The sequence below is a fragment of the Ailuropoda melanoleuca genome, chromosome 3, assembly GCF_002007445.2.
Source record: "Ailuropoda melanoleuca isolate Jingjing chromosome 3, ASM200744v2, whole genome shotgun sequence".
NCBI classification, from domain to species: Eukaryota; Metazoa; Chordata; class Mammalia; order Carnivora; family Ursidae; genus Ailuropoda; species Ailuropoda melanoleuca.
Genome location: NC_048220.1, coordinates 47,338,623 through 47,366,059, shown reverse-complemented (window position 1 = coordinate 47,366,059; position 27,437 = coordinate 47,338,623). Strand labels below are relative to the sequence as shown.

The 27,437-nt window shown below is 38.2% G+C and overlaps 3 protein-coding genes across 9 annotated transcripts in view; 2 read left to right on the top strand and 1 right to left on the bottom strand.

Annotated features, from left to right (window-relative positions):
- The window catches only part of RAD17 (RAD17 checkpoint clamp loader component), a 30,511-nt gene extending 19,742 nt beyond the window's left edge, over positions 1 to 10,769 (bottom strand). For 2 of the 7 annotated variants that reach the window (XM_034656318.1, XM_034656319.1), the window contains exons 1-5: positions 8,826 to 8,929; positions 5,681 to 5,935; positions 5,103 to 5,186; positions 877 to 1,033; positions 55 to 191 (exon numbers count right to left, since the gene is read on the bottom strand). In XM_034656318.1, the coding sequence (XP_034512209.1) occupies positions 55 to 191; positions 877 to 1,033; positions 5,103 to 5,186; positions 5,681 to 5,935; positions 8,826 to 8,867 (675 nt within the window). In that variant the 5' untranslated portion in view covers positions 8,868 to 8,929. Of the gene's footprint in view, positions 1 to 54; positions 192 to 876; positions 1,034 to 5,102; positions 5,187 to 5,680; positions 5,936 to 8,825; positions 8,930 to 9,800; positions 9,841 to 10,122 lie in introns of those variants that run through there. The other 5 variants (XM_011220590.3, XM_034656316.1, XM_034656317.1 and 2 more) reach the window with 5 other exon arrangements.
- On the top strand, positions 10,498 to 23,643 carry AK6 (adenylate kinase 6). Its single transcript, XM_002915889.4, has 5 exons — positions 10,498 to 10,634; positions 11,568 to 11,660; positions 19,966 to 20,024; positions 20,331 to 20,476; positions 23,184 to 23,643. The coding sequence occupies exons 1-5, from the start codon at positions 10,607 to 10,609 to the stop codon at positions 23,374 to 23,376; spliced, it is 519 nt and encodes a 172-aa protein (XP_002915935.1). The 5' UTR covers positions 10,498 to 10,606; the 3' UTR covers positions 23,377 to 23,643.
- TAF9 (TATA-box binding protein associated factor 9) lies at positions 10,586 to 13,452 on the top strand. Its single transcript, XM_011220587.3, has 3 exons — positions 10,586 to 10,634; positions 11,568 to 11,660; positions 12,409 to 13,452. The coding sequence occupies exon 3, from the start codon at positions 12,426 to 12,428 to the stop codon at positions 13,221 to 13,223; it is 798 nt and encodes a 265-aa protein (XP_011218889.1). The 5' UTR covers positions 10,586 to 10,634; positions 11,568 to 11,660; positions 12,409 to 12,425; the 3' UTR covers positions 13,224 to 13,452.
- Positions 23,644 to 27,437: the final 3,794 nt, after the last annotated feature.

Below are 27,437 nucleotides of genomic sequence, written 5' to 3'. Positions count from 1 at the left end.
ATCTTGCAATTATTTACTGAATAGTTACAGCAGGATCTCAAAATTTGTCCGTACTTCAACCAGAATTATCCTCTTATCAGTTCTCAGATCATCTCCAAGCATTTGTAGTTTGTTATACTTCGTTGCTCTTAGTAGAAACTCTTTAAAAACTGCTATCTGAGACTGGTAGGGAAATACACGGAAGCTGGATTCTGAAAGAAAGCATTTAACATTTTTACTTTAAACAAATTATGTATACATCGAAATTACACATACGTATGTAACACACACATATACATTACTGAATACATTCACACATACATGAAGGAGCTTACGACATTGTAGATTTTTTTTCTACTTAGGCAAAACTGGAGAAATTTAAAATAGGATATTCAAGACAAGAGTCATCATGGACCACAATGGATTTTCTATAATAATGAATGTAATATGGAATGAACTGACTTTAGAACACAGCTGTGAATATAATAGCCACACAACTGGTAAAAACATTTATATCTTTCCCTATACAGTGAAAATACGCCAAATGAGTGTGTTGATGATGAATCAATTAGTCAGACTTAACCCTCAAAGAATCCCATTCTCCTCTACTAGAAGCAAGCATCCCCTCTTCTCCTGAAAGTATTTCTGTCTGAAACTGGGAAGTATGAAAGAAAATGGTCTCATATGGTTTCCTCTGATTGCTACTCTCATTTTGTGAAGCTACTGATAGTGGGCAGATACCAATCTAGCATAGGAGTCACAACATAGATTTTCTCCCAAAAACATACACCCAAAAGAATCTAAGGATCTCAAGAATATAGACGGGGAGTTCATTTTAAACCTCCTTTAAACATAGACTTTTCCCACTATTTCCACTACCTTCATAGCAAACCTTACCAGGATTAAGTATCTCCTTGAAATCATCTTTTTGGAAGTCTGGTAAAATTGGATTAATCCATTCTTGTACTTGAATACCATGCTCCTTTGATAGTATTTTTATAGTTGTTGTTTTCCCACAACCAGGAGGACCTGTTATTAATAAAATAGATCCACCCTAAAACCAAATACAAACATTAATCAAAAATCAAAATCACTGGATTGCTAGAATATTATGTTTGAATTTTCTTTCAAATATTAATTACTTCTATAAATATTTACTAAATATCTGGTAAAGCTGACCAAATTTTATACTGATGTTAGCTGGATTATACCAGCTTTAGATAAAAGAGGATAATCATATTTCCTAAACTTTAGTATAACTTCTGATAGTTCTTCAATTCTTGCATTATGTCCCTCTTAAGGACTACTTAGTAGCCAAATTTTTTTTTTTTAAGATTTTATTCACCTGACACAGAAAGAGAGAAAGAGCACAAGCAAGGGAGGAGAGGGAGAAGCAGGCTCCCCGCTGAGCAGGGAGCCCAGTGCCAGGCTCAATCCCTGGACCCCAGGATCATGACCTGAGCCGAAGGCAGACGCTTAACCAACTGAGCCACCCAGGCACCCGTACTCAGTAGCCAACTTAAAACAACTAAATTTCATCTAGATTAAGGAGGTAATGTCTGAAACAAGTATTTTGAGAGGTTACCTGAATTCAAAATTCAATCTTAATGACCTCTTTGGATTATATGCTTTAGTAATAAACAAGTATAATATTCTTATGGGAAGATGTTAGTTAGGATATCAGAATCTTTAAGAAATGTATATTAAGAAACATATTTTCCAGGGGCGCCTGCGTGGCTCAGCGGTTAAGCGTCTGCCTTCGGCTCAGGGCGTGATCCTGGCGTTACGGGATCGAGCCCCACATCAGGCTCCTCTGCCGGGAGCCTGCTTCTTCCTCTCCCACTCCCCCTGCTTGTGTTCCCTCTCTCGCTGGCTGTCTCTATCTCTGTCGAATAAATAAATAAAATCTTTAAAAAAATAATAAGTTAAAGCTAAAAAAAAAATATCAGGGGAAGATGATTTCCTATATTCCCTGGTGGGCTATAATCCTGCTTAACTGTTTTCCCTTTATTAACTAATATAAATAAGGGCCCTTGCACGTGGCTCCAGAAGATAAGCAGTCCTACTTTTTAAAATGTATGAGTGCATGAGTTATGGTGATATCAGCCATGACTTTAATGGTTCAATAATATATATTAAATATGGTATCTTTGAACAAAAACAAATAGAAAACAAGGTTGTATATTGATGAGTTGACATAAATATGACCAGGGGAAGATTGTTTGTAGGAACCTAACTCCTTATTTCTCTTAGGAACTATGATTTCACTATTTGCTTATTGTTTCCAGTAACTTTACAGGACATACCTAATGTAAATAACAAGAACTGACTACTTCCAAGCAGATTACTTTAAAAAAAAAAAGAAGAGGAAGATGAAGCATGGGCACCCATGTACAGTTCTTATATGAATTAAGTGTCTTGTTTTTTGACACAGTGAGTAGAGCCACATAGCAAAAGTTTTGCTTCCAATAAGAGAAGTGGGAGATAGTCTATCAGAACACTAAAACATGAGGGGCGCCTGGGTGGCACAGCGGTTAAGCGTCTGCCTTCAGCTCAGGGTGTGATCCCAGCGTTATGGGATCGAGCCCCACATCAGGCTCCTCTGCTGTGAGCCTGCTTCTTCCTCTCCCACTCCCCCTGCTTGTGTTCCCTCTCTCGCTGGCTGTCTCTATCTCTGTCAAATAAATAAATAAAATCTTTAAAAAAAAAAAAAAAGAAAAAAAAAAGAACACTAAAACATGAAGACTTTTGTTAATGTTCCCATTGTCTACATTATAATAGTTTTTTTTAATTGAAGTATAAATGGTATATAGCATCCTAATAGTTTCAAATGTACATCATAGTGATTTAATATTTTTATGTCTTACAAAATGATTATAAGTCTAGTTATCTCATCTGTCACCATATAAAGTTACTGCAATATTATTGACTATATCTCCTATGCTATACATTACATTTCCATCATACTATAACAGTTTTACCATACTTTGAAGATATTGCCGTGAAAAATTAAATTCAGCGTGTATTTTAAGTACTTACAATAAATTTGAGAAAAAATAATTTTGGCTTGCCCACAGAAAAATCTGCAAGTTATCAAAAATTGTTTTGAATAAAAATGTCTCATAATTACTGACATCATTGCACTTTTATATAATAAAGAGTATATGATTGGTGAGAGTCCAACTTCTTGGAAGAAGCTTTTATTTTTATTTTTTAAAAGATTTTATTTATTTGTCAGACGGAGAGAGAGCACACAAGCAGAGGGAGCGGCAGGCAGAGGGAGAAAGAGACTCCCCGCTGAGCAAGGAGCCCAATGCAGGACTCGATCCCAGGACCCCTAACCAACTGAGCCACCCAGGTGTCCCAGTAAATAAAATCTTGAAAAAAAAATCACCATTTCAAAAACTTAACATAATAACTGATTCAGGCAAAGACTGAAAATGGACGCTAAAGCACTTACGTGAAAGACTGCTGAGGAACTAGACATTTAACATTGTGAAATTATCTCCCCAGAGATTATGTGGCAGCTGCAAGGAAAATCTACTTCATAATGAAGATTTCTATTAAATCTATTCAATTGGTTAAATGTCTGCCTTTGGCTGAGATCATGATTCCAGGGTCCTGGGATTGAGCCCCTAGTCGGGCTCCCTTTTTAGCAGGAAGTTTGCTTCTCCCTCTTCTCGCCCTGGCTCAGGCTCTCTCTCATTAACTCTCTCTCAAATAAATGAATAAAATTTAAAAAAAAAAAAGATTTTTGACTATTATTTCCTTCATTAAGTGATCAAACTTAACATGAAAGACAGCAGGAGAATCAAACATTTTCTGATATGGTGCAATATAAAACATATACCATGACCTAAAAAGTATTCTTCAAAAATGTTCAACTTGAATCTATCAAACCCCTGACTCACACTTCCAGGCCATAGGAAATGCAAGATAGAAGAATAAGTTAGTCATCATGACGAGGAAACAACCCGACAAATCTAGAATGTGAGAGGTCTACAAGTCACCTGGCCTGGCCTCTTCAGTAAGTCAATGTCTTAGAGAAAAAGAGAGGGTAAAAGAGGACCATTGTAGATTTTAAAAGACCTAAGAGGTGTAACAATCAAATGCACTGTGTAGTCCTTGATTAGATCCTGGATATAACAAATCCACTATAAATGACACTTTGCAGACAAATAGAGAAATGTGAATATGAAACGAGCATTAGATAACATTATGGAATTAATTTTGTTATACAGCATAATGGTATATATAGTTAATTAGGAAAGTGCTTTATTTAAAAAAAAAAAAGAGGGATACTGATGTTTCTAGAAGTCTGACTGAAATGTCACATATTCATAATTGAAAATACTTTATATACTTTAAAATACTTAAGAAGGAAAATGATGGGTATATAATAGACATAAGAATATTCATTTATTATTCTACTTTCCTTTATGTTTGAAGAATCTCAAAATAAAGTTTAAAAAGAGAGAGAAAGAATATTCTAGTTTGGAGGCTAAAAGTAATTACAGAAGTAGGAAGTGAAACAAAAAACATCAGCCTTAAAATGAATGATGACTATTTTAGGCTTTATTTAGTACAAAAACTAGTATGTAATTTGCCTGCTTGCTTCAGCATGAGATAATCTGATGTAAATATACTAGCACCCTAACTGATTTATTATACTTTATGACAATGATAAGATGTAAGTAGGGAAAGAAGTACAAGTAAAGGAGAAAACTCAAAGTCTCTGAATCTTTTAGTGAAGTTTGTAGTAGTAAATCAGAGACTTTTTTATTGTAGGTGATTTGGACTTAACAAAATCATCATAAAAGTTTAACTTCTGGGAGCCTGGGTGGCTCAGTTGGTTAAACGTCTGCCTTTGGCTGAGGTCAGGATCCCAGGGTTCTGGGATCTAGCCCCGTATCAGGTTCCCTGCTCCATGGGGAGCCTGCTTCTCCCTCTCCCCCCTCCCTCTGTCTGCTGCTCCCCCTGCTTGTGTGAGGGCTTGCTCTCTCTCTCTCTCTCTGTCAAATAAAGAAATAATCTTTAAAAAAAGTTTAACTTCTTACAATCAACTATAAATCAGAGAAACATTAGATGTTATATATTTTAAAACACATTTCTTATTGAATTACCTGTTTTGGTTGCCTTTCTAAGACTGTAGCTTTTAACCAGGTTTCGACTTCTTCAATTTTCTTTTTATGCACAGCAAGTTCATGCTAAAAATTTCAAGTTTAAAATAAAACATTTTAACTCAAGGATTTTTGGTACAGCAGCACACATTAATCTAAATTAAGCATTTTTAATGAAAAAACTAGCAAACATGATAATCAGAATTAAAAATTGCTATTACACTTCATTTCTTATATTGAAAAATTCTGTTCTTAACGCTGACACCACTGTATGAGAATTTGGGATTACATAATTACACAATTTTTTTAAATCCTGAAATACATTTTGGGAAGGGGTATTACATTTAAGAAAAAAATAGAGCAATTCTATTTTGGGATTAAATTAAATCTATGACAAATAACCAATGGTACAATTTCAGAATAACATGAGAAATGCTGAGCCATGGAACATAAAAAAACTAGGAATTACTGTTTTTCTCTAATTCATTCAGAAAAATTCATATGAGTAATAATCTGAAAATATACATTCCACTCCTTCCTTAAATTAAATTATGTACACTTGTTTGCATCCTTTTTAGTACCTGAGTTTCTGGCTTGTATTTATCCACCCATGGTTCATTTTCAGACAGATACTCTTTTGAATTTTCTAGACCATAAATCTTTTCTAAGGAAGATGACTTTTCTCTTTTTCTAGCTGGAAATCTGCTACTTTCTAATCTGGAAGGCACATTTTTCCTTCTGTGACTTGAGTTATTCACACCTAATGATGTGGCAGTAATAGAGATGCCTGTATTCTCTGAAAAATCATCAAACGATGGGTCTACCCAGTCTGTTACCTGAAAAAAAGAAATCATATAAATATTACGTTATCTACATCTATACCCTACATAAGTACACTATTCTACAAAATATATATATTCACCTATCTTCAACATTTTATTTTTATGTTTTTAAAGATTTTATTTATTTTTCAGAGAGAGAGAGAGAGCACAAGCAGGGGAAGTGGCAGGCAGAGAGAGAAGCAGGCTCCCTGGCGAGCAAGGAGCCGGATGTGGGACTCCATCCCAGGACCCTGAGATCATGACCTGAGCCGAAGGCAGACGCTAAACCGACTGAGCCACCCAGGCGTCCCTATCTGCAACATTTTAAATCAAAACCTCACAAATTAGTTCTTTAAATAAAACTGGCACTATACGTATTAGTTACTTTTTTACTTCACGGTAGGTACATATGCGTACTTGTCCACTTGACCAGGGTAATGACAAATGCCATATAAAGGAATATAGAATACAAATTTAATTCTTTTCACTAATTAAAATCTTCCTAGTATAGAATAGTCTTTTTCTTAAGCTCATTTGTAGGACTGAAACACGAATATTAAAATTATGTACCAAAAAAGAAGCAAAACAAAGAAATAAAATATTATTTTAACCATATATAACCGTAAAAAGAGTAAAACTTCTGCCTTGAATTCATTCACAAACTAAGGACCATTGCATGCATCCAAATAATCCCTATCAGCTTTAAGACTTTGAGATGACACAGCCTAAGAATCCTGATGCTATGAATAATTTGTAATTATGGCTCGATTTTACTTCTCTTCAGCCCATAAAGCAAATAGTATTTTCACAAAAGGGAGGCAGGCTTTCCAGGGAGGATGATCTGTTTCTCAGATTTGTCTAAGAAAACAGAACTGGGATAATAGAGCAGCAAAGTCAGTGAGTTCTACTTCATGTTCTTCTGGTCTATAGAAACTGCTGATCTCTCTGCATTTCCCTCCATCATTACCCTTTCTTTAGAATACTTTGTAAGTATACACAGATAAAGATGATGAATTAAGCAATTTAAACCTAAAAATACTTATGAGTATTAAAAAGGTTTTTTTAGTAACTAAAATTTTTAAGATGAATTTTCTTAACATTCCTACAGTATAAATCTAGAAAAACCAAACTTAGTATGTGGCTTTTGAAATTCCTTGGCTGGCTAATTAGGGGGAACCAAGATTGTATTTTCCTTGAAGAATACTTAGCCATAGTTGTGAACCATTTATTAGACAATGCTAAGGAAAAGCAAGTTGGGATTTAGAACTATTTCAGGAATGAAAGTCACCCTTCACTCCCCCTTTAAGGACAGAAGGTTAGGAATATTATCTTCAATGAGTAAAGAAATGAAGACCTATAGGAAAAAATTTGTCATAGCCAAAAAATTCATTTCCCTTTCTTCAAAAGACTGTCAATAGTATTACAATTTTGGCTCTTCTCTTCTTTTTTTAAGAGTTTGGGGCACCTGAGTGGCTCAGTCAGTTAAACATCTGCCTTAGGCTCAGGTCATGGGGTTGAGCCCCGCATAAGGCTCCCTGCTCAGCAGGGAAGTCTGCCTCTCCCCTCACTCATCGTCTCTCTCAACTAAATAAATAAAATCTAAAAAAACAAACAAGAGTATGTAGGGGCACCTGGGTGGCTCTGTCGGTTGAGCTCCGACTCTCAGTTTCGGCTCAGGTTGTGATTTCAGGGTCATGAGATCGAGCCCCGAGTTGGGCTCCACACTCAGTACAGAGTCTGTTTAAGACTCCCTCTCCTTCTGCCCCTCCCCCTGGCTCACACAGGCTCTCTCTCTCTCAAAATAAATAAATAAATCTTAAAAAAAAAAGAGTATGTAAAAATATCATGTTATAGTAAACCTTTTGATAGCAAATCTGATCTTGCAATTCTGATCTGCAAGTTACTTACACATTTTATAATTTTATTTCTTACATAAATGTGGACTCCTATTTACTAGGAAAAAAAGAGAGAAACAGCAAAGTTTAATAATTTATTTAAGGGGGCGCCTGGGTGGCACAGCGGTTGAGCGTCTGCCTTCGGCTCAGGGCGTGATCCCGGAGTTATGGGATCGAGCCCCACATCAGGCTCTTCTGCTATGAGCCTGCTTCTTCCTCTCCCACTCCCCCTGCTTGTGTTTCCTCTCTCACTGGCTGTCTCTCTCTCTGTTGAATAAATAAATAAAATCTTTAAAAAAAAAAAAAGGCGTATGAAAAAAATAATAATAATAATTTATTTAAGATCAGAGAAAAGTAAGACCCACCAGTAAGAAAATAACTACCCAGTGAATGAGCATGATACTGACTGACCCCCATCCTACTCTACCACTAGCCTTGCTGAGAACTGGCACACGAAAACGTATGATTTTTAAGAGGCAGCACTTGTGGTTTAGCTTTATTTTTATTTATCTGTTTTTTTAAGATTTTATTTATTTGTTTGAGAGAGAGAGACATAGCGAGGAGAGGGGCAGAGGAGGAGGGAGAGAAAGGGAGAGAATCCCAAACAGATCCCGCACTGAGTGCGGAGTCTGCCACGGAGCTGATCCCATAACCCTGAGATCATGATCTGAGCCAAAACCAAGAGTCAGATGCTCAACCAACTGAACTACTGGTGCCCCTTGTTGTTATGCGTTAACACTAACTACGATTCATATATGTCTCTTTCTTCCATTGATCTTTCATTCAAGAGTTTTCAGCCTTTCTTTCTGACTGGAATTGCAAACATTTTTTTAAAAATTAAGGTTGTGCTTTTAGTCATTTCACTCAAATCACTACAGTTTTTAGACCACCAATTACAACAGATCCTGGACATTGTTGCTTTGATGGCAATAACAAGTCAGTAAGAACAAACAAAAAAATAATCTTTCTTTTTTGGGCAATTATTACATGGCCATTTTAGTGTATCATACCTTTGTGGAAGATACCTTTGGTCTAAGAGAAGTTTTTGACATTATAAACTTTAATAGTTCCCATCCGTAGTATACAACCTGTAGTACATTAAAGTATAATTCACCTAAGGAAACAAAAGAAAAAAATCTCAAATTAGGAAAAACTATAAAATATTAGTAATATAAACCGATATAATCTACAGTATGATAAAGGCTCAAGAACTAATGAGAGGACATAGTAAACATAGGTGAAGTCAAAATGCTAAAATAAAGTTTACTTTTACTATAACTGTGTCAAATAATCCACATGGTGGTAAAACAGTCTTTCATATGAACTCAATAACGTATTAGAGAAAACAGGAAAAAAACACGTATTCGACATTTTGTCAGTAAGAAAATCAGACAATTCTATTTGTGCAGCTTTTATGCTGAAAGTTAAAATTTCCCTCATTTTAAATCACAGTTCCAGGTTTTTTTTCCCCCCACAAAATTTCAAAGAAACTCACCATATAACAAATTCAGACTTTCACTTACTTTGGAGAAACACTTTAAATCTAACTGTATGTATTCTTTTTAATTGTTTTCTGTACCCGAACATATTAGGAAATTTGGGGGCAACACTGTTTTCCGACTTTAATAATTCTTCAATGTTTACATAAACTAGTGAATTCACCAGTTTGAAGTGAGCTCGAAGCAAAGTTTTTTAAGGTCTGCAAACTTATAAATTGGAAGGTGTAACGGACTTTAAGGTTTGGACGCACCTACGGTATATAACATGTAAAAGCTTCCATACACGGAAAAATAAATTGTACATACACACACATACACAAATTGTTCACGATTAAGGAGGTTTTGCTTTGGAGATTCAAAGAGATACATGAGTGGAAAAAGCACTTATTGAGTAAACATAGTTGGCAGGTCGAAATAAAAGACGCAGACTGTTTTTACGATCGGGACTCCAGTCGCTCTTTAAAAACGAGACTGACAATCACCTACTTTAAAAAAGAAGGTAACTGTCCCAGATGATATCCCGTTCCTGAAATGAGACGTCAGAGGTAAAACAGACCTTCAAGAATATTTCTAGCCTACCCACCACCCGCCCTCACACACCGCACTGGGGATCGTAAGCCCAGACATTCGTCCAACGTAATGCTACTCATCAGCGGAGGGCCGAGAGGAGCTCTTAAGTCCCGACTCCAGGCCAGAATTTTGCACCCCCACCCTCCATCCCCAAATGGGATGGGCAGGTCGGGAGGAGGAGCGAAGAGAGCTTGGGGAGGCGTGAAGGCAAAGATGGGTTCGCGTCTCTAGAACATACACAGACCAAAGCCGCAGCCGCGGCGGCCTTACATTCCGGGAGCTGCATCCCCTCGTGGGCGGAGAGGAGCGGAGGAGCCAGGCTCTGCTCCAGCAGAAGGGCTATCAACCGGCCCTACCCGGGCTCACCGCCGAGCCTCTCGCAGGTCCCACCTCCCGGGGACCTTCTAGACCGGTCGGCGCTTCCGCGACACAGGCAGAAGGGCGGCCGCCAACGCGCCAGTGGCTTAGGCATCTACCGCATTGCCTGACCCGAAGTGCGGAGCCGACCTATGCCCCTGCTTTCGACTCGGCCTGAAACCGTGCCATAGAAGGTCAAGTAACCCGTGCTCAGTGACTACCGGTGGAGATGGGCCGCGAGCGCCGCGCAAGGCCTCCAAGCCCCCGGGGCCACTGGCGCTAGCCGCAGCTCGCCCCTTCCGGCTCCTCCCTGTTGTGCGTGCAGCGCGTGGGCCTAAACGCCCGGAGCCAGCGCGCTGAGGACCATGTTGCTTCCGAACATCCTGCTCACCGGTCAGGCGCGCGGCGGGGAGGCTCTGGGCGGCGGGGCAGGCCAAGGCCGTCGAGTGCCGTGGGGCGTCGGGCCCCCAAAGGGGTGCTGTTCGGTGTTCTGTTTCGAGGCTAGTGGAGGGCCCTGCGAAGTGGCAGTTGTCGGGGCCTCGAGATCGGTTCCTCCGACCGTTGCGGGAGGCGGGGTGGGGGGCGGGGAATGTTGATTCTGTTGGCCCGAGGCTGCTCGGTGAGGTGGCGAGAGGGAGACCGGTTCAAGTCCCCTTTCTGGCAAACTGCCTAATCTTTTGGAGTCTGGTTTTTGTTTGTAAAATTCTGTTGATGTTTTATTTGGCAGGGTAGTCTTTGGAGTTTTGGCCAGATAATGTGAGTCATTATCTGACCCTTAGTAATCTTTTAATGCTGGACGTCTTGTCCTTAGGCCTTCCTGAGCCGTATTTCATTTTCCTTTGTATCTGACAATCACATTTGGGTAAAAGGGTTCGAATATATATGGCTTAGGTTGATTAACTTGCTGTGTACGTTTGTTGAATTAGCATCAGAAGCTTTTTTATTGTACAGTACAGTTCCCGGGGTGATAGCGGTCTTTCACACTGGTTAAATTTTTTCCACAAATAATTTCTTAATTTTTTTAAAATTAAAGCAAATAAATGATGGCAATTTGAGATAGCTAGTGTTATTCTGGGAGTATCTTTTATGGTGGCAGGCAGTCTGCGAATTGGTATCAGAATCCCCCAAGCCCCACTCCTGATGGATCAGATACACTTGCTGAGATTCTGTTATGCAACAGGCTTTGAGTAGTTTTGATCAGGTCATAGTGTATATGAATTCACAGAGAATTGCTAATTAGGACATAATTCATTTCAGTTGTTAAAAACTTTAAGAGGGGTAGATAGGTGGCTAAAGTCTAACAAGTATCTGTGGCTTGTCTTACAGGCACACCAGGGGTTGGAAAAACCACGCTAGGCAAAGAACTTGCATCAAGATCAGGACTGAAATACATTAATGTGGGTGATTTAGCTCGAGAAGGTAAGGGATACATTGGCGTTGGTTTTAAAAAAAAGAATAGATAATGGAATGTTAGTACTATACTTGTGAGAGGGTACAAAAAGGAGAGACAGAGTGCTATTAAGGAATTTATGCTCTGTTGGTAACCCGTAGAAAGAGAAAGTAATACGGGTGTAGTACTATGTCTTGGTGGTTTTGACCATTCTACTCCATCCTGCCCCACTTTATTGGCCAGTTCTTCTGAATGGTATTAATTGGGAAGGCTTCCATGAGGAGATGGCACTTGGGGAGAATGTTTTTGAGATGGGCCAACACAAAGGTTTGGATGGTACTAAGCATATCTGTGGAGATGGTGAGTATAGATCTCATTGGAAGGACAGATGATTTTGAACTCAGTCAGTAGGGCATGACTGTTCTATGGTTTCTTCTTAGCTTCGTTTGATAGTTGCATGCCTGCTCACAACTGCACGTTATTCTAAAGTCATGTTTTTATTTTACCTTGTTCTCTCCCAGTCTTTTATCACTCCCTTATTTGTGTCTTCATTTTTTTATATTCTATAATGATTTGTACAGGATAGAAATTGAATAAATTTAAAGGGAACTTTTAAGTGTGCCTCATTAAAATTAAAAAGATTTAACATTTAAGAGTTCTAAATATATTTTCAAAAATTTAACAGTATTTAAAACTTTTGAAGTTCCTGACAGTTGCTACTAAAGTAACTATTTCAGATTTGATCTAATGTACGTATTTTTTTCAAATGATCTAAAGTCTGATCAACGGATATCATGGAGTCTGGCAAGATGGCTTCTCCCAAGAGCATGCCGAAAGATGCACAGATGATGGCACAAATCCTGAAGGATATGGGGATTACAGAATATGAGCCAAGAGTTATAAATCAGATGTTGGAGTTTGCCTTCCGATATGTGACCACAATTCTAGATGATGCAAAAATTTATTCCAGCCATGCTAAGAAAGCTACTGTTGATGCAGATGATGTGCGATTAGCCATCCAGTGTCGTGCTGATCAGTCTTTTACCTCTCCTCCCCCAAGAGATTTTTTATTAGATATTGCAAGGCAAAGAAATCAAACTCCTTTGCCATTAATCAAGCCATATTCAGGCCCCAGGTTACCACCTGATAGATACTGCTTGACTGCTCCAAACTATAGACTTAAGTCTTTACAAAAAAAGGCATCTACTTCTGCGGGGAGAATAACAGTTCCACGGTTAAGTGTTGGTTCAGTTACTAGCCGACCAAGTACTCCCACACTTGGCACACCAACCCCACAAACCATGTCTGTGTCAACTAAAGTAGGGACTCCAATGTCTCTCACAGGGCAAAGGTTTACAGTACAGATGCCCACTTCACAGTCCCCAACTGTAAAAGCATCAATTCCTGCAACATCCACAGTTCAGAATGTTCTGATTAATCCATCATTAATTGGGTCCAAAAACATTCTTATTACCACTAACATGGTGTCATCACAAAATACTGCCAATGAATCATCAAATGCATTGAAAAGAAAACGAGAAGATGATGATGATGACGATGATGATGACGATGATGACTATGATAATTTGTAACCTAGCCTTGATGCTTGTAACATGTATACTTGGTCTTGAATCCATTGTACTGAGATTAAACGTGCATGCTGGGTATTTTCAAGTTGTGTTGTAGAAAACTTAAATGGTATTTAATGAGTAAATATGGTTATCCTTTCCGATTGAGATGTTGGGTTTTCTTTCATAGGGTTAGTAATGGTTATTCATCAGCCTTTAAGTGTAAAAAAATAAAATTGTTGTTCATCAATTTGATCGTTGGTACTTTGGCAGTTATGTTTTTATAAGCAGTTTTCTCACCAACAGGAATAGCAGTGATGACAACTTGAAGTTGTGGTCTGTTCATAAACACTAGAGTAGTACTTCTAGTGTCTTCAGATGGTTAGATCACAGTATGATCTCTGTTGTATAAGTCACTCTTATGGTCCCATTTCCTAAGATTGTTGAAGTATAACCATGTCTCTTTTGGAGAGTCCACTTCAACTGTTTGTATTTCTCTTCAATTACTCAGCTTCTTCCTGGGTCCTATTTTTCTCTTTGGTTATGTTTAAGGACCCTTGGTGTGTCACCCAGTATGTCCCCACTTAAAAACTTAAAAATTTTTTTCCATTATCCCTTTTTGCAGGTCAATTTTGCACATCTTAGCCTTGTCATATTTTTGATACTATAAGTCAGTATCATGCTCATATTTTTAATCCAGGTCTGGTATTTAAATATAGTTAATAAAACTTAGGTATTTGTTGCTGTTTTACATGGCTAGTCAGTCTCCCATTTTACACCTATATAAAATCTGATTTTCTTCTTTTGCCTGTTGAATTTACAGTCTCTGATGAGTATTTCAGAGTCACATATAGTTGTCAATTTCAGTCTTCCATTTTATCTTACCCACTGAATTTAACATTTCCAAACTTAAAGCAGTTGCTATATAATCTATCACGAAGAGTACTGCGAGGAACAGTAACAGACGTTTGGTTCCTTTCATACTTGTACTCAACTATCTTAGCCAGCGTATGTACGCCTCACCGTGTATACTCCCAAACGTCCTCTGTATTTTTTTTTTTAAGATTTTATCCATTTGAGAGAGCACACACACAAAGCTGGGGGAGGGGCAGAGGGACAGGGAGAAGCAGGCTCCCCGCTGAGCAGGAGCTGGCTGGGGCGGGGCTAGATTCCAGGACCCTGGGCTCATCACCTGAGCCAAAGGCAGATGCTTAACCAACTGAGCCACTCAGGGGCCCCAGATGAGGTTCTTTATAAGGTTTTTCATAATGTACCAGATTGGTTTTTTTCCCAGATGCCATTTGAATATATCTGAAAATCTTAACTAGAAGATAAACTGAAACACCTGTCCTAATTTTTCTCGAATAGTGATATATTTTAAGGGAAACCATGTAACCATCTATAAAGCAGTGGTTCTCAAATAAGTATGATTTTGCCCTTCAGGGGACATTTGGGAATTTCTGGAGACTTGATAGTCAAGAGTGGGGTGGAGGCCAGGGATTCTACTGAACATCCCACAAATCACAGAATAGCCCTCCATCCTATAAAAGAATTACCAAGCTCAAAATGTCAGTAGTATTTGAGATTGAGAAACCGTAGTATAAAGAAACAAGACCAAAAAAAGCCACCCTGGTTTTAAATAAATATGTCTAAATGGAGTTTATTGCTATTCTAGTAATCCTGTTGAATGTAAGAGATCATTCTTAGGCCATTTGGAACCAAGGCAGGAAAAATTAGGTGGGGAATTAAGTTTAATAAAATTACTGGGAGTCCTAAATATGCTGTGGCTAAGAATGCTTTTCTTACTCTTGTTATTTCCAGTCTCCCGATTCTTCCTCACTTGATATCCTTTCCCATATGCAATCACTTACACTTACCAGCACCCTTAATTTTCCTGCCACAAGTTTATCAGTCTTCAACCTCTGTTCATAAACCCCAGGATTCCCACAGGTCTCGACAAAGTATTAACATAGGATCCATTGGAAACTTGTAAAGCACAGCTGAGCCCTCAACACTTAAAATCTTGATCTTTTTCTAACGTAGGAGTTGGCAAGCTACTGCTGTTTTTTATAGGAACCACACCACCTTAAGACTAGCCCACAAAGCCTGAAGTATTATTCACTGTCTGGCCTTTTACAGAAAAAGTTTGCAATCCTGGCTCTAACCTCTTTATCCCGTTTGTTCCCTCCACTGGAAGGCTTTGAAACTAACCTCTCTATTGGCCCCTCCAGCACTGCTGTCACAGTCTGCCTGTGATCCTCTCCCTCCCACCATATACTTTTTTTTTTTTTAAGATTTTATTTATTTATTTAAGAGAGAGTGCATGGGGAGGGGAGGGGCAGAGGGAGAAGTCAGGATCACGGTTCCAGCTGAGGGTCCTGGGATTGAGCCCCACGTTGGGCTCCCTGCTCAGCGGAGAGTCTGCTTCTCCCTCTCCTGCCCCTCTCTCCTCCCCGCTCATGGGCTCTCACTCTCGCTCTCTCTCAAAAAAATAAAATCTTTTAAAAATTTTTATAAAATAAGAAATCTGAAAATGTTTTAAGTATTGGCAACAGCATCAAAATAGATAGCATCCCAATATTATTAAATAACGGCTTTCATGTGAGTGTATAAATTCTAGGATGGCAGTTAAAGAAAATGTAATGATTTTGTAGTTAACAGCTGGAAAAGATCTTTTGAGGTAAGAACTTAGCATTAAACTGGCCCCACAATCAATTTTTCTTCTCCAACTAACCTAAGTCATAAAATTTTGTTGAGAAAATTAATTTTCTAAGTGTTTGGTAGTTTATTCAAGCCCTTTCTTCTCTTCTGGATTAGGACCCTATACGTATACAACTCTAAATTTGACTTACAACTGAAACTTCCTAAAGTAGCATATCTTTCTCCCTTTTTTGGGAAATTTGAAATGAAGTTTAGAACCCATTTCTCCATTCCCTATGGTACAGGTTATAATAGTCAGTGATCTAAGATTCTGCAGTAACCTTGATCTGGTGTCCTTGTTTCTAGATTTGCTTCCCTTCAACTCATTCTCTATAGAGAAACCAAAATTATTATTTTTTTTAAGATTTTTATTTATTTATTCTACAGAGATAGAGACAGCCAGTGAGAGAGGGAACACAAGCAGGGGGAGTGGGAAAGGAAGAAGCAGGCTCATAGCAGAAGAGCCTGATGTGGGGCTCGATCCCACAACGCCGGGATCACGCCCTGAGTCGAAGGCAGACGCTTAACCACTGTGCCACCCAGGCGCCCCCAAAATTATTTTTAAATATTTGTAATTGATCATGTCATTTCATGATTAAAATGCTTTAATGATTTTACTTTGCCTTGGGATAAAGTCTGACTACAACCTTTATGGCCCTTTTTGATCTGGCCTCAATTTACCTGACCCTTTATTATCTATTTTCCAACTAGTCTTAAGAGACTCTCCCTCCCTTGAGTCCTCCCCTCCTAATTCTCTCTGGCTTTGAATATCTTTTTTCTCTCTTGAAAATAGGCTTCCCTACCTTTTTCCCTCCAGTAACCGCTTTAAATCTCCCCTTAAAAATCACTTCCTCCAGGAAGCCTCCCCTAATATCCCACGTTTATGTCCCTAACATAAACGGTGTCCATACTTTTGTTCTTATAACACCATGAATCATAACAAAGTATTATCCTAGTATAATTTCCAGGTTACTTGTCTGTCCTCTCTCATTTTATTGTAAACTCTTTGAGGGAAAGACTATGTTTGCCTTCCCGGTCATTTTTCTCACTATTAAATCCTTATCCCTACAGACACCTGTACATGGTATTTGATAATTTTTTTTAAATGAATGTTTGAAAGCTTGGATTACACTATTCAACCACATTAACATGATTTAAGTAATCCTGCATTTCAGCATTGCAGTATACTTTAATATTACAGTAGTTGTCTTTATTTTTGACAGCATATATTTTTAATGATTTCACTAGTCTCAAGAGTCAAGGGTTTAAAATATGAAGGAACAGGGGCGCCTGGGTGGCACAGCGGTTAAGCGTCTGCCTTCGGCTCAGGGCGTGATCCCGGCGTTGCGGGATCGAGCCCCACATCAGGCTCTTCTGCTATGAGCCTGCTTCTTCCTCTCCCACTCCCTCTGCTTGTGTTCCCTCTCTCACTGGCTGTCTCTATCTCTGTCAAATAAATAAATAAAATCTTTAAAAAAAATAAAATAAAATAAAATAAAATAAAATATGAAGGAACATCAGTATGTATCTACTTCAGATTCCAACACAGTACAGAATCAGCAGTAGGTATTAGATTTTGTTGCATTGTAAAAATAACACACAGAAAAAGTACTCCAAATCCTATTTCCATGTTTTGTTTTTCTTCTAATCTTCAGCTCTGTTGCAGACAATTTTGAATTCTGCTTTTTATGTTGTTTTTTTTTTAAGATTTTATTTATTTATTTGACAGAGAGAGACAGCCAGCGAGAGAGGGAACACAAGCAGGGGGAGTGGGAGAGGAAGAAGCAGGCTCCCAGCGGAGGAGCCTGATGTGGGGCTCGATCCCAGAACACTGGGATCACGCCCTGAGCCAAAGGCAGACGCTTAACGACTGTGCCACCCAGGCGCCCCTCTGCTTTTTATGTTTTACCCTTTGTGTTTTGTAAGCAGTTATCATGTGCAACCTAGTCTATACTACATAATACTACCTTAATATTTCCTTTAATTATATTTCATCAAATTAGGAAACTGAGATTTAAGTATTTCCCTATTGTTAAATTTTTTTTTTATCATTTTATCACTTCAAATTTTTTCAGGTTAGAAGTAAATGGTAGAGGAAATCTGTGAATTGGCACATTTTTCCTTATAAAATTATTTTTTAGATAATTTTCAGTGTACTATATGTATATAATTAATGCAACAGGCATAAAAAGGCTCATTTTACTTTGCTTCTCTTTAATAGCTGGGAAAGTCCATTTGTTCATGGTATGTTTACTAATTATCTTTTCCATCTTGTGCAAACTCTTATTTGTTAAGCTCCTTATTTTTATCTTGATTTTGAAGGTCATTATATAATCTACATTTCAGTCCTTTGTCCTACTACAAAAATTTCTCCCAGTCTGTTATTTTTCTGGGTACATTATTTTTCATTGAACAGAGATTTAACTTTATTTTTTTGAGATTTAACATTTTATGTGTTTTAGTCATTGTATTCCTTCACAACCTCAAATGAATCATTCCTTTATAGATTAAATCTTCCACTAGTTTTCTTTAGAATTAAAAAATTAGCTCTTTAATCTACCTAGTTTGTAGTATAAAGGATTTAGATTATTTTCTAAATTGTTAACCAGTTTTTCCACTATCAAGACAGTTTAATTTTTTTAGCTAGAGTTTCTGCTGGTTGAGCAGTAATCCAGAGAAGCAAAGGCCACACTAAGGTGCTTGAGAGGTGGCTCTTGTGCCCAGCATCAGGCCATATACCTCCAGACAGGACGGAGTTGCAACTGCTCTGTGCCTCCCTCATCGACTACCCTTTTGTTACTTAAGAACTCATGCTCATTTTAACCTAATTTCAATCTTTGCCAAAATATTTAAGATTTTATTTATTTTAGAGAAAGACTGCATGCGTGAGCAGGGGGTAGTAGCAGAGAGGAGAGACTCTCGAGCTGACTCCCTGCTGAGCACAGAGCCCATCGTCTTGGGGCTCACAACCCTGAGATCATGACCTGAGCAGAAATCAAAAGTCGGACACTTAACCAACTGAGCCACCCAGGAGTCCCTAACCTCTGCCAAAATATCCAAGGGAAAGATGTGGGAAGACTATAGCATGCTCTTAGAGATGGCTAAAAGGATGGTCTAATCCTGCCTTATTACACATCTCTTAGAGATTCAAGTGAGGGTGGTATTATGTCTCACCTTTTTTTTCTTTAATTAATTTGGGAGAGAGAGAGCATGAGCATGAGTAGGGATGGAGGGGAGGGACAGAAGGAGAGGAACAAACAGGGAGCCTGGGAGCTCAGGGAGCTTGAGGCAGGGTGGATCCCAGGACCCTGGGATCATGACCTGAGCTGAAGGCAGATGCTTAACTGAGTCACCCAGGTGCTCCTGTGTCTCACCTTCTAAAGCAAGAATTCCTTTGAAAGCCAGTTTTGATTTGTTGGAAAATTCTAATGTGAGGTTTAAATCTGCCTTCTGCCCATCATTCTTTTGCTTCCTGAAGTAAGATGTTTATTTAACCTGTGGGTTTTTGGGGATACTGGAAATCTAGAAGTAACAATACTTTTCAGGAACACTTGGGTTCTGACTGTTCTTCCCCAGTGCCCATGAAGATGTCACCTCTGTGACAGAGGGCTCGTTTTTAGAAAAGAGAATCTGTCGTTGCCTTTACTAAGTTCCACCTCCTTAGCCTTATAAATGTGATACTTAATCTGTTGTTAATGTGTGTGTTTGTATCCATGTGTCCCCTCTTCCCACCAAGCAGTAGCTCAACAAAAATAAAATAACAGTTCTTTTCTAACAGCCCCACAAATTCTGAAATTATTCATTCTTTCTAGCTGGTTTCAATTTCGATCACTAAAATTGGTATCAGATAGATTGCTATCCAAGTTTCCCCCTAGATAAAATTCTAATTTATTGGTATTGCTCTTTACATTTGGTGTCCATGTGACATTCACTTTGTTAGTGCCCTCTTTGATCTCTATGCGTAATTGATGATCTTTTTCCTTTCCTAAAGTCTAAAATTAATTGAAGACTACTGAAAGTTACCTAGAAAATACTACTTTAATAAGCCAACGTAAATCTCTTTTAGGGCAGTTATATGACGGCTATGATGAAGAGTATGACTGCCCCATTTTAGATGAAGACAGAGTAAGTACAATTTTTTTTTAATAAAGTATACTATTTTTGTTTGTTTTTAAAGAGAGAGAGAACACAAGCGGAGGAGCAGGAGTGGACGGACAGGGAGAGAGAATCTTAAGCAGGTTCCATGTCCAGCATGGATCCTGACAACGGGGCTTGATCTCACAAACCTGAGATCACGACCTGAGCCAAAATCAAAAATTGCACACTTAACCGAGACACCCATGTGCCCTTATAAAGTATACTTCTTAAAATTTAGTAGGAAAGTTGACCTCATTTTTTTTTTAAATAATTCTTTTTTTCCCTTTCTCACAGGTAGTTGATGAATTAGAAAACCAAATGAGCGAAGGTGGAGTTATTGTTGATTACCATGGTTGTGATTTCTTCCCTGAACGCTGGTTTCATATAGTTTTTGTGCTGCAAGCAGATAACAGTGTATTGTACAAAAGACTTGAAACAAGGTAAGAAAGGAAAAACACTGAATTCTTAAGGTATGATATAAACCTTTATTCAGATTCTTGAAATTGGCCAGTACTACCATGATAAGGATTCTATTTGAAAATGTGATCTTGGTCTCTCGTTATACAACAAGTCTGTATGGTACCAACGTTCTGAATCCAAGAGAAAAAGACGCATGTGTAAAACACAGACAGTAGTTTATAACTGAGTAAATGAATACTGCAACTTAGAGTTTGATCCAGTAAAATATGCTATACAGCAACCCTGTTTAGTCATGCTCTTTCCTTAATATAAAACCTTGCCGGGAAACAGTCAAGCCAATAACATACTCTTGACTACTGAATGAACATTACCCTCTCACATTATCCCCACAACATGAATGGGAGAGTTTATGAACAACGGACATGATAAATCAACATTTCACCACCTTTAAAATATATCTGAGTTGGTGCCTCCAAGAGAGTATCAGACTTAATCCAGAATGATCAAAAAAGAGAAATTTTTATGGGAAACATTTTTCACTGTCTTTTGGTTCAAGCTGGGAAAGATGGAAGTTCTAGAGGGATATACAAGGCAATCTCAGAAGAAAAGCTCCAAAAGTTTGTCCCTAAGTTCAGGTTTAGAATTTGAAGGTCTGTCAGTAGTCAGCTGCCTAACCATCACTGCATGGGATACTTGCAAAATCCTTGCACCAACGAGTATAATAGCAAACATACAGGGAAAGTTGGAGCTGGACCTAAAACTTTAATTATCTTTCTTTTGGCAGTGAAAAGCCATTAAAAGTATTTTAAATGAGAAGTAAGAGAGACTATAATGGTACACATTCCTTTTCTCAAACAAGGCAATTTAAAATTTTTATTAAAAAATACTGTTTTGGGGCACCTGGCTGGCTCAGTCAGTAGAGCACGTGACTCTTAATCTTGGGGTTCTAAGTTCAAGCACCCAGTTTGGGTGTAGAGATTACTTAAAAATAAAATCTTAAAAAAAAATTACTGTTTTATGTAAATAGCCAAAGACTAAGGTCTGAAAAACTATGAGACAGCTAGTCTTTTTTTTTTGTTTTAAAAAAACAGCTTTATTGAGATAAGTTCATATACATATAGTTCATCCATTTAAAGTATACAATTCAATGATTTTTAGTATATTCACAGAATTACGCATCCATTACTAAAAGCAATTTTAGAAAATGCTTATTGTCCCCCTCCTCCCAAAAAACCCATACCCATTAGCAGCACTCCCCATACACCCCCAGTCCCCGGCATCTGGTAATTTCCCTTCTGTCTCTGTGGATCTGCCTATTCTGGATGTTTTATATAAATGAAATCTTACAATATAGGGTCTTTTGTGGCTCCTTTTATTTAGCATAATGTTTCAGGGTTCGTCTGTGTTGTGGATATACCATATTTATCCATTTATCAGATTATAGATGTCTGGGTTGTTTCCATTTTGGGCTATTATAAATAATACTGCTGTGAACATCCATGCCTGTGGTTTTGTGTGGACATTATGTGTCCATTTATCTCGGATATGGAATTTAAGAATGGGACTGCTGGGCGATATGGTAACACATGTTTAGCCTTTTGAGGAACTTGGACTGTTTTCCAAAAGTGGTTGCACCAATTTACCTTCCCAAGAGCAAAGTACGAAGGCTCTAGTATTTCCACATCCTTGCAAACAATGGTTTATCTTTCTGATCGTAGCCATCCCAGTGGATACGAAGTAGTATCTCATTTTGATTTGCATTTCCTTGATCACTAATGACGTTTAGTATTTTTTCATGTGCTTACTGTCCATTTGTATGTCTTCTTGGGAGAAAGAGCTCTTCAGATCCTTTGCCCAATTTTTTTATTGGGTTATTCTTTCTTTTTAATTAAGTTATAGGAGTTGTGTATTTCAGATGGATATCTCTTATCCGATACATGCTGTGCAAAAATTTTCTCCCATTTTGTTGGTTATGTTTTAATAAAGCTAATCACCTTTTAAGTAGTTCAATTTAATCTTGTTACAAGGTTGAACTAGTTTGAATTTGAATATTTTATCTTTTTCATTAGCTAATTAGTTGGCTAATTTACATATCTGCCTAAAGATTATGTAAGTTAATTTTTTTAATGTCTTTGGAATTGGGAAAGCGCAGATAGATCCGTATGATCAAGTACCCAATTAGTATATAGTATTCCTATCGTAAGTATTCCATTTTTTTTTTTAAAGATCTTGCTTTTAAGTAATTGCTGCATCCAATGTGGGGCTCGAATTTACAACCCCAAGATCAAGAGTCACATACTCCCCCGACTGAGCCAGGCACGCACCCCCCATGAGTATTTCATTTTTATATGCCACCTAGTTATTTTATCTGTCCATATATTAGTTCCTCTAATTCTTTTGAAATCTAGGACCACAGCTATAGACTTATTTATCTCATAGCTCAATCTGGCTTGAGGTAGGTAGCTATGTTTGCTAATTGAGTGGGTGACAAATTGTGGGGAGTTAAGATAAACCTAAACATTGGACCTTAGTTTAACCCTCTTGTCAAAAAAGTCTCTCATATTTACAGGTGCCAGGATTATTTTCTCGAGGTAAACAGACTACAAGAAGTATTTTTGCGTGATTTTTCACATATTTAAAAGTGTCCAGTTTCTAGTATGTTTCTAAAATTCCATTTACTGTCATTCAGTTTGCTTTTTGTTTTCTTATCTTTTCATTGCCTTCCAGGGGTTATAATGAAAAGAAACTAAAAGACAATATTCAGTGTGAAATTTTTCAAGTTCTTTATGAAGAAGCATTAGCATCCTACAAGGAAGAAATAGTACATCAGCTGCCCAGCAATAAACCAGAAGATCTAGAGGATAATATCAATCAGATACTGAAGTGGATTGAGCAGTGGATCAAGGATCATAGCTCCTGACTTACAAGACTGGCCACTTTACCACCACTCGTTACATCCCTGCCATAATGATAAATTGTCCAGTTATCAGGAAAACTTTTTTTATTAAGATTGTGCTGCAGGACTAGTAGATGGATAGGCTAAAGGTTTATGTTTGGGCGTTTTTTCTCCATGAGAAAGCAAAACACTCTCAAGTATAGTGTATATAATATCATTAAGGATTTAGAGTAAAAATTGTCATCTTAACTGCTTCAACTGCTAAAGAATCAATAAATCTGACCAAATGGGTGGCTATCTTCTAAGCTGATTACAAAAGAAAATGAAGATGATCCCTAAAATAAAACTGAAGACTAAGGATAAAACATCAGAGTTTTTCATTTGTATTTCTTTCCTCAAATTAAAAAAAAACACACAAGTAAGTCGTAATACTTATACTCCGTATAAAAATCAAAAGGTACAAAAGAGTAGTATCCTGAAAAGGTAGGTTTCCCTTCCAGGCTGCCCCTATTCTTCAGCCACCCAGATCCCTCCCTTTAGGAAGTAATGTTACTGGCTTCCTCCTCCTCTTTTCAAGAGATTTTATGCCTTCGAAGTGTGTGTGTACATTAGTGATAGCATGCCATGTATGCTATTCTGTATTTTTTTTTCATTTAATATATTTTGGAGAGTGTATCATCTCAGAACATACAGACCTCCCTATTGTTTCAAATTAAGATAAAATTCACCATTTACACTGGGTGTTACACGCAAATAATGAATCATGGAAAACTACATGAAAAACTAAGGATATACTGTATGGTGACTAACATAACATAGTAAAAAATTATTATAAAAAAAGATAAAATTCACCATTGAAAAGTGCACAATTGACTGGCTTTTCTTATACAAGAATGTGCAACCATCACACATCAACTGTCACTATCTAATTCCACATGTAACATTTTTATCACCCTACCCAAAAGAAGTCCTGTACCATTAGCAGTCACTTCTCATTTTTCCCTTCTCCCAGCTCCTTGGAATCACTCCCTTACTTTGTCCATATGGATTTGCATATTCTGGGCATTTCATATAAATGGAATCATATAATATGTGGTCTTTTTTGTCCGGCTTCTCTGACTTATTTTAAGGGTTATCCATGTTGTAGCTGGTACCAGCACCTCACTCCTTTTTAAAATCAAATAATATTCCACTGTAGGTACCGTGTTTTGTTTATGCATTCCATCAGTTGCACAATTGGGTTGTATCCATTCTGGGTATTATGAATTATGCCATGAACATTTGTGTACAGGTTTTTCTGTGAATGTAGGTTTTCAATTCTCTTGGGTATACAGGGAAATTGCTGGGTCATTTTGCATTGAGTTTAACTTTTTGAGGAAATACCAAACTCTTTTTGCAAAGTGATTGCATTACTTTACATTCCCACCATCTATGTAATAGGGATCTAATTTCTCCACATCCTTGCCAACACTGGCTACTATTTATCTAATAGCCATCCTGTGGATGAAATAGTCATATTTCATTTTGGTCTTCAGTAGTCTTCATTTTGGGGTATGGTGGGGGGGGTGTGTAAGGGCAGAGGGAGAGGGGGAGAGAGAATCCCAAGCAGGCTCCATGCCCAGCAAAGCCCAATGCTGAGCTGGATCTCACAACCCTGAGATCATGACCTGAGGCAAAATCTGAAGAGTTAGAAGCTTAACTGACTGAACCACCCATGTACCCTGGGCTTCTTTTCATATGCCTATTAGTCATTCCTACATCTTCTTTGGGTTTCTAATTTTTTTTTTTAAGTTTTATTTATTTAAGTAATCTCTACACCCAGTGTAGGGCTCAGACTCACGACCCAGAGATTAAGAGTCCCATGCTCTTCCAACTGAGCCAGCCAGGCGCCCCTGGATCCCTGTTTTTCACATTTGAACAGAAGTCCATTTAGGATGTGCTGTGATTGTTTAATCAGCCTCTTACTGATGGACATTTAGGTTGTTTCCAGCTTTTTACTATTACAATGTTGCCAAGAATGGTAAGAAAGAATAACATGTATATTATTATATGCCAAGCACTCTTTTAAACATATTTCAAAAATGAACTTTCTCAATCCACATGATACCATCGGAGGTAGGTATTATAATTATTTCTGTTACAGGTGATGGAACCAGGGCACAGAATTAAGTGACTTAGCACAGAATTAAGTGACCAGTCACAGCTAGGAAGTATCAAGAGTCAGGATTCTATTTAGCAAGCTCTAACCTGTTAAGTTATGCTGCTTAACGTAGGTGGAACTTTGCACATGAGCAAGTTTATCTGTAAATTCTTGGAAAAACTGTATGCAACCATAACATTTAGTAGATTCATTTTAATAACCATAGATTATTATATATGTGCAAGACTCCACAAAATAACTGGTGGGGAATGCCTCCCAAGGTAAGTTCTTTTTTTAAAAAGATTTATTTATTGTCAGAGAGAAGGGGGGGCACAGGTGAGGGAGAAGCAGGCTCCCTGCCGTGTAGGGAGCCCAATGTGGGGCTTGATCCCAGGACCCTGGGATCATGACTGAGCCGAAGGCAGACGCTTAACCGACTGAGCCACCCAGGCGCCCCCCAAGGTAAGTTCTTGACCTCCAGATGATCGTAACCTACTATACAAGGAAGATATACACACAAGTGGACGCTTTAGATACATCAGGTAGATTGTAGCAGGTGCCATACTGGAAATCCTAACATAATCAGAGAATAAAAGAGAAAACTCTTTTCCTACTATGAATATCATTAAAGGACAGAATAGCAGAAAAGGACGAATATCAGAAAATGATGTAGGATGCAGGGGTTTGAAGAATGGGTATGGAGGCAGAGAAGATTACTTGGACTAAGATAATATTACAAAGGTGCTATCCAGTATTACCTGGGGTCAAATCATATAAAATGAGGATAATTCATAGGGCTATTGTAAGGACTGAATGGTGTTTGACATATACTAGGCACCATATATGTGTTTGTTACTATTTTTAATAATATGATTGGCTGTTTTGAAAAGACAGTATCCAGAAGCCTGGCTGGCTCAGTCCGTTGAGCGTCTGCCTTCAGCTCAGGTCCGTGATCCCAGGGTCCTGGGATCCAGTCCCACATTGGGCTCCTTGCTCAGCAGGGAGCCTGCTTCTCCCTCTACCTGCAGCTGCCCTGCTTGTGCTCTCTCTCTCTCTGACGAATAAATAAAATCTTTAAAAAAAAAAGTATTCTTTTCATTACTGGGATTCACTAAATTATCAAATGATTGCTAACTATCTTGTTTTTAAAGATTTTATTTATTTGACAGAGACAGCCAGCAAGAGAGGGAACACAAGCAGGGGGAGTGGGAGAGGAAGAAGCAGGCTCATAGTAGAGGAGCCTGATGTGGGGCTCGATCCCAGAACGCCGGGATCACGCCCTGAGCTGAAGGCAGACGCTTAACCGCTGTGCCACCCAGGCGCCCCAAACCTAATTAACTTTTTGATTAAATAGACTAATTTAAGAAAAACTTAAGAAGAGGGGCGCCTGGGTGGCTCAGTCAGTTAAGTTCCTACCTTCAGCTCCGGTCATGATCTCAGGGTCCTGTGAGGGAGCCCCACATCAGACTCCCTGCCCAGTGGCGAGTCTGCTTCTCCCTCTGCCTCTGCCCCTCCTTTCCACTTGTGTGCCCTCAATCCCTCTCTCAGAGATAAATAAAAATTAAAAAAAAAAAAAAACCTAAGGAGATAAAAAGTGTACCAAATTTTTAATCATTCTGTATTTCTATAAATGAGACTTCTTAATAAGATTTATTCAGTTCCTTATGAGTGCCTTAATAAGCTTAGATGTATGCACCACTGACTGTTTCCCTTTTGCCCGCCCTCATTGGTATACATATTCCTGTGCGGGCTTTGAGAAAGGGGTTTGGCTTTATCTATACTTCATCTATATTTCTTCTGCATGTCTTACCACCAATCCCTGACCAACATTTAAATTTATTGGTTTTTTAACAAAAAGTGATAGAGGTCAAAACTGCCAAGACGCATTTATCATTTCCTATGGAGTGGGGAGAGTCCAAGGTAAAAATAAATAAATAAACAAACA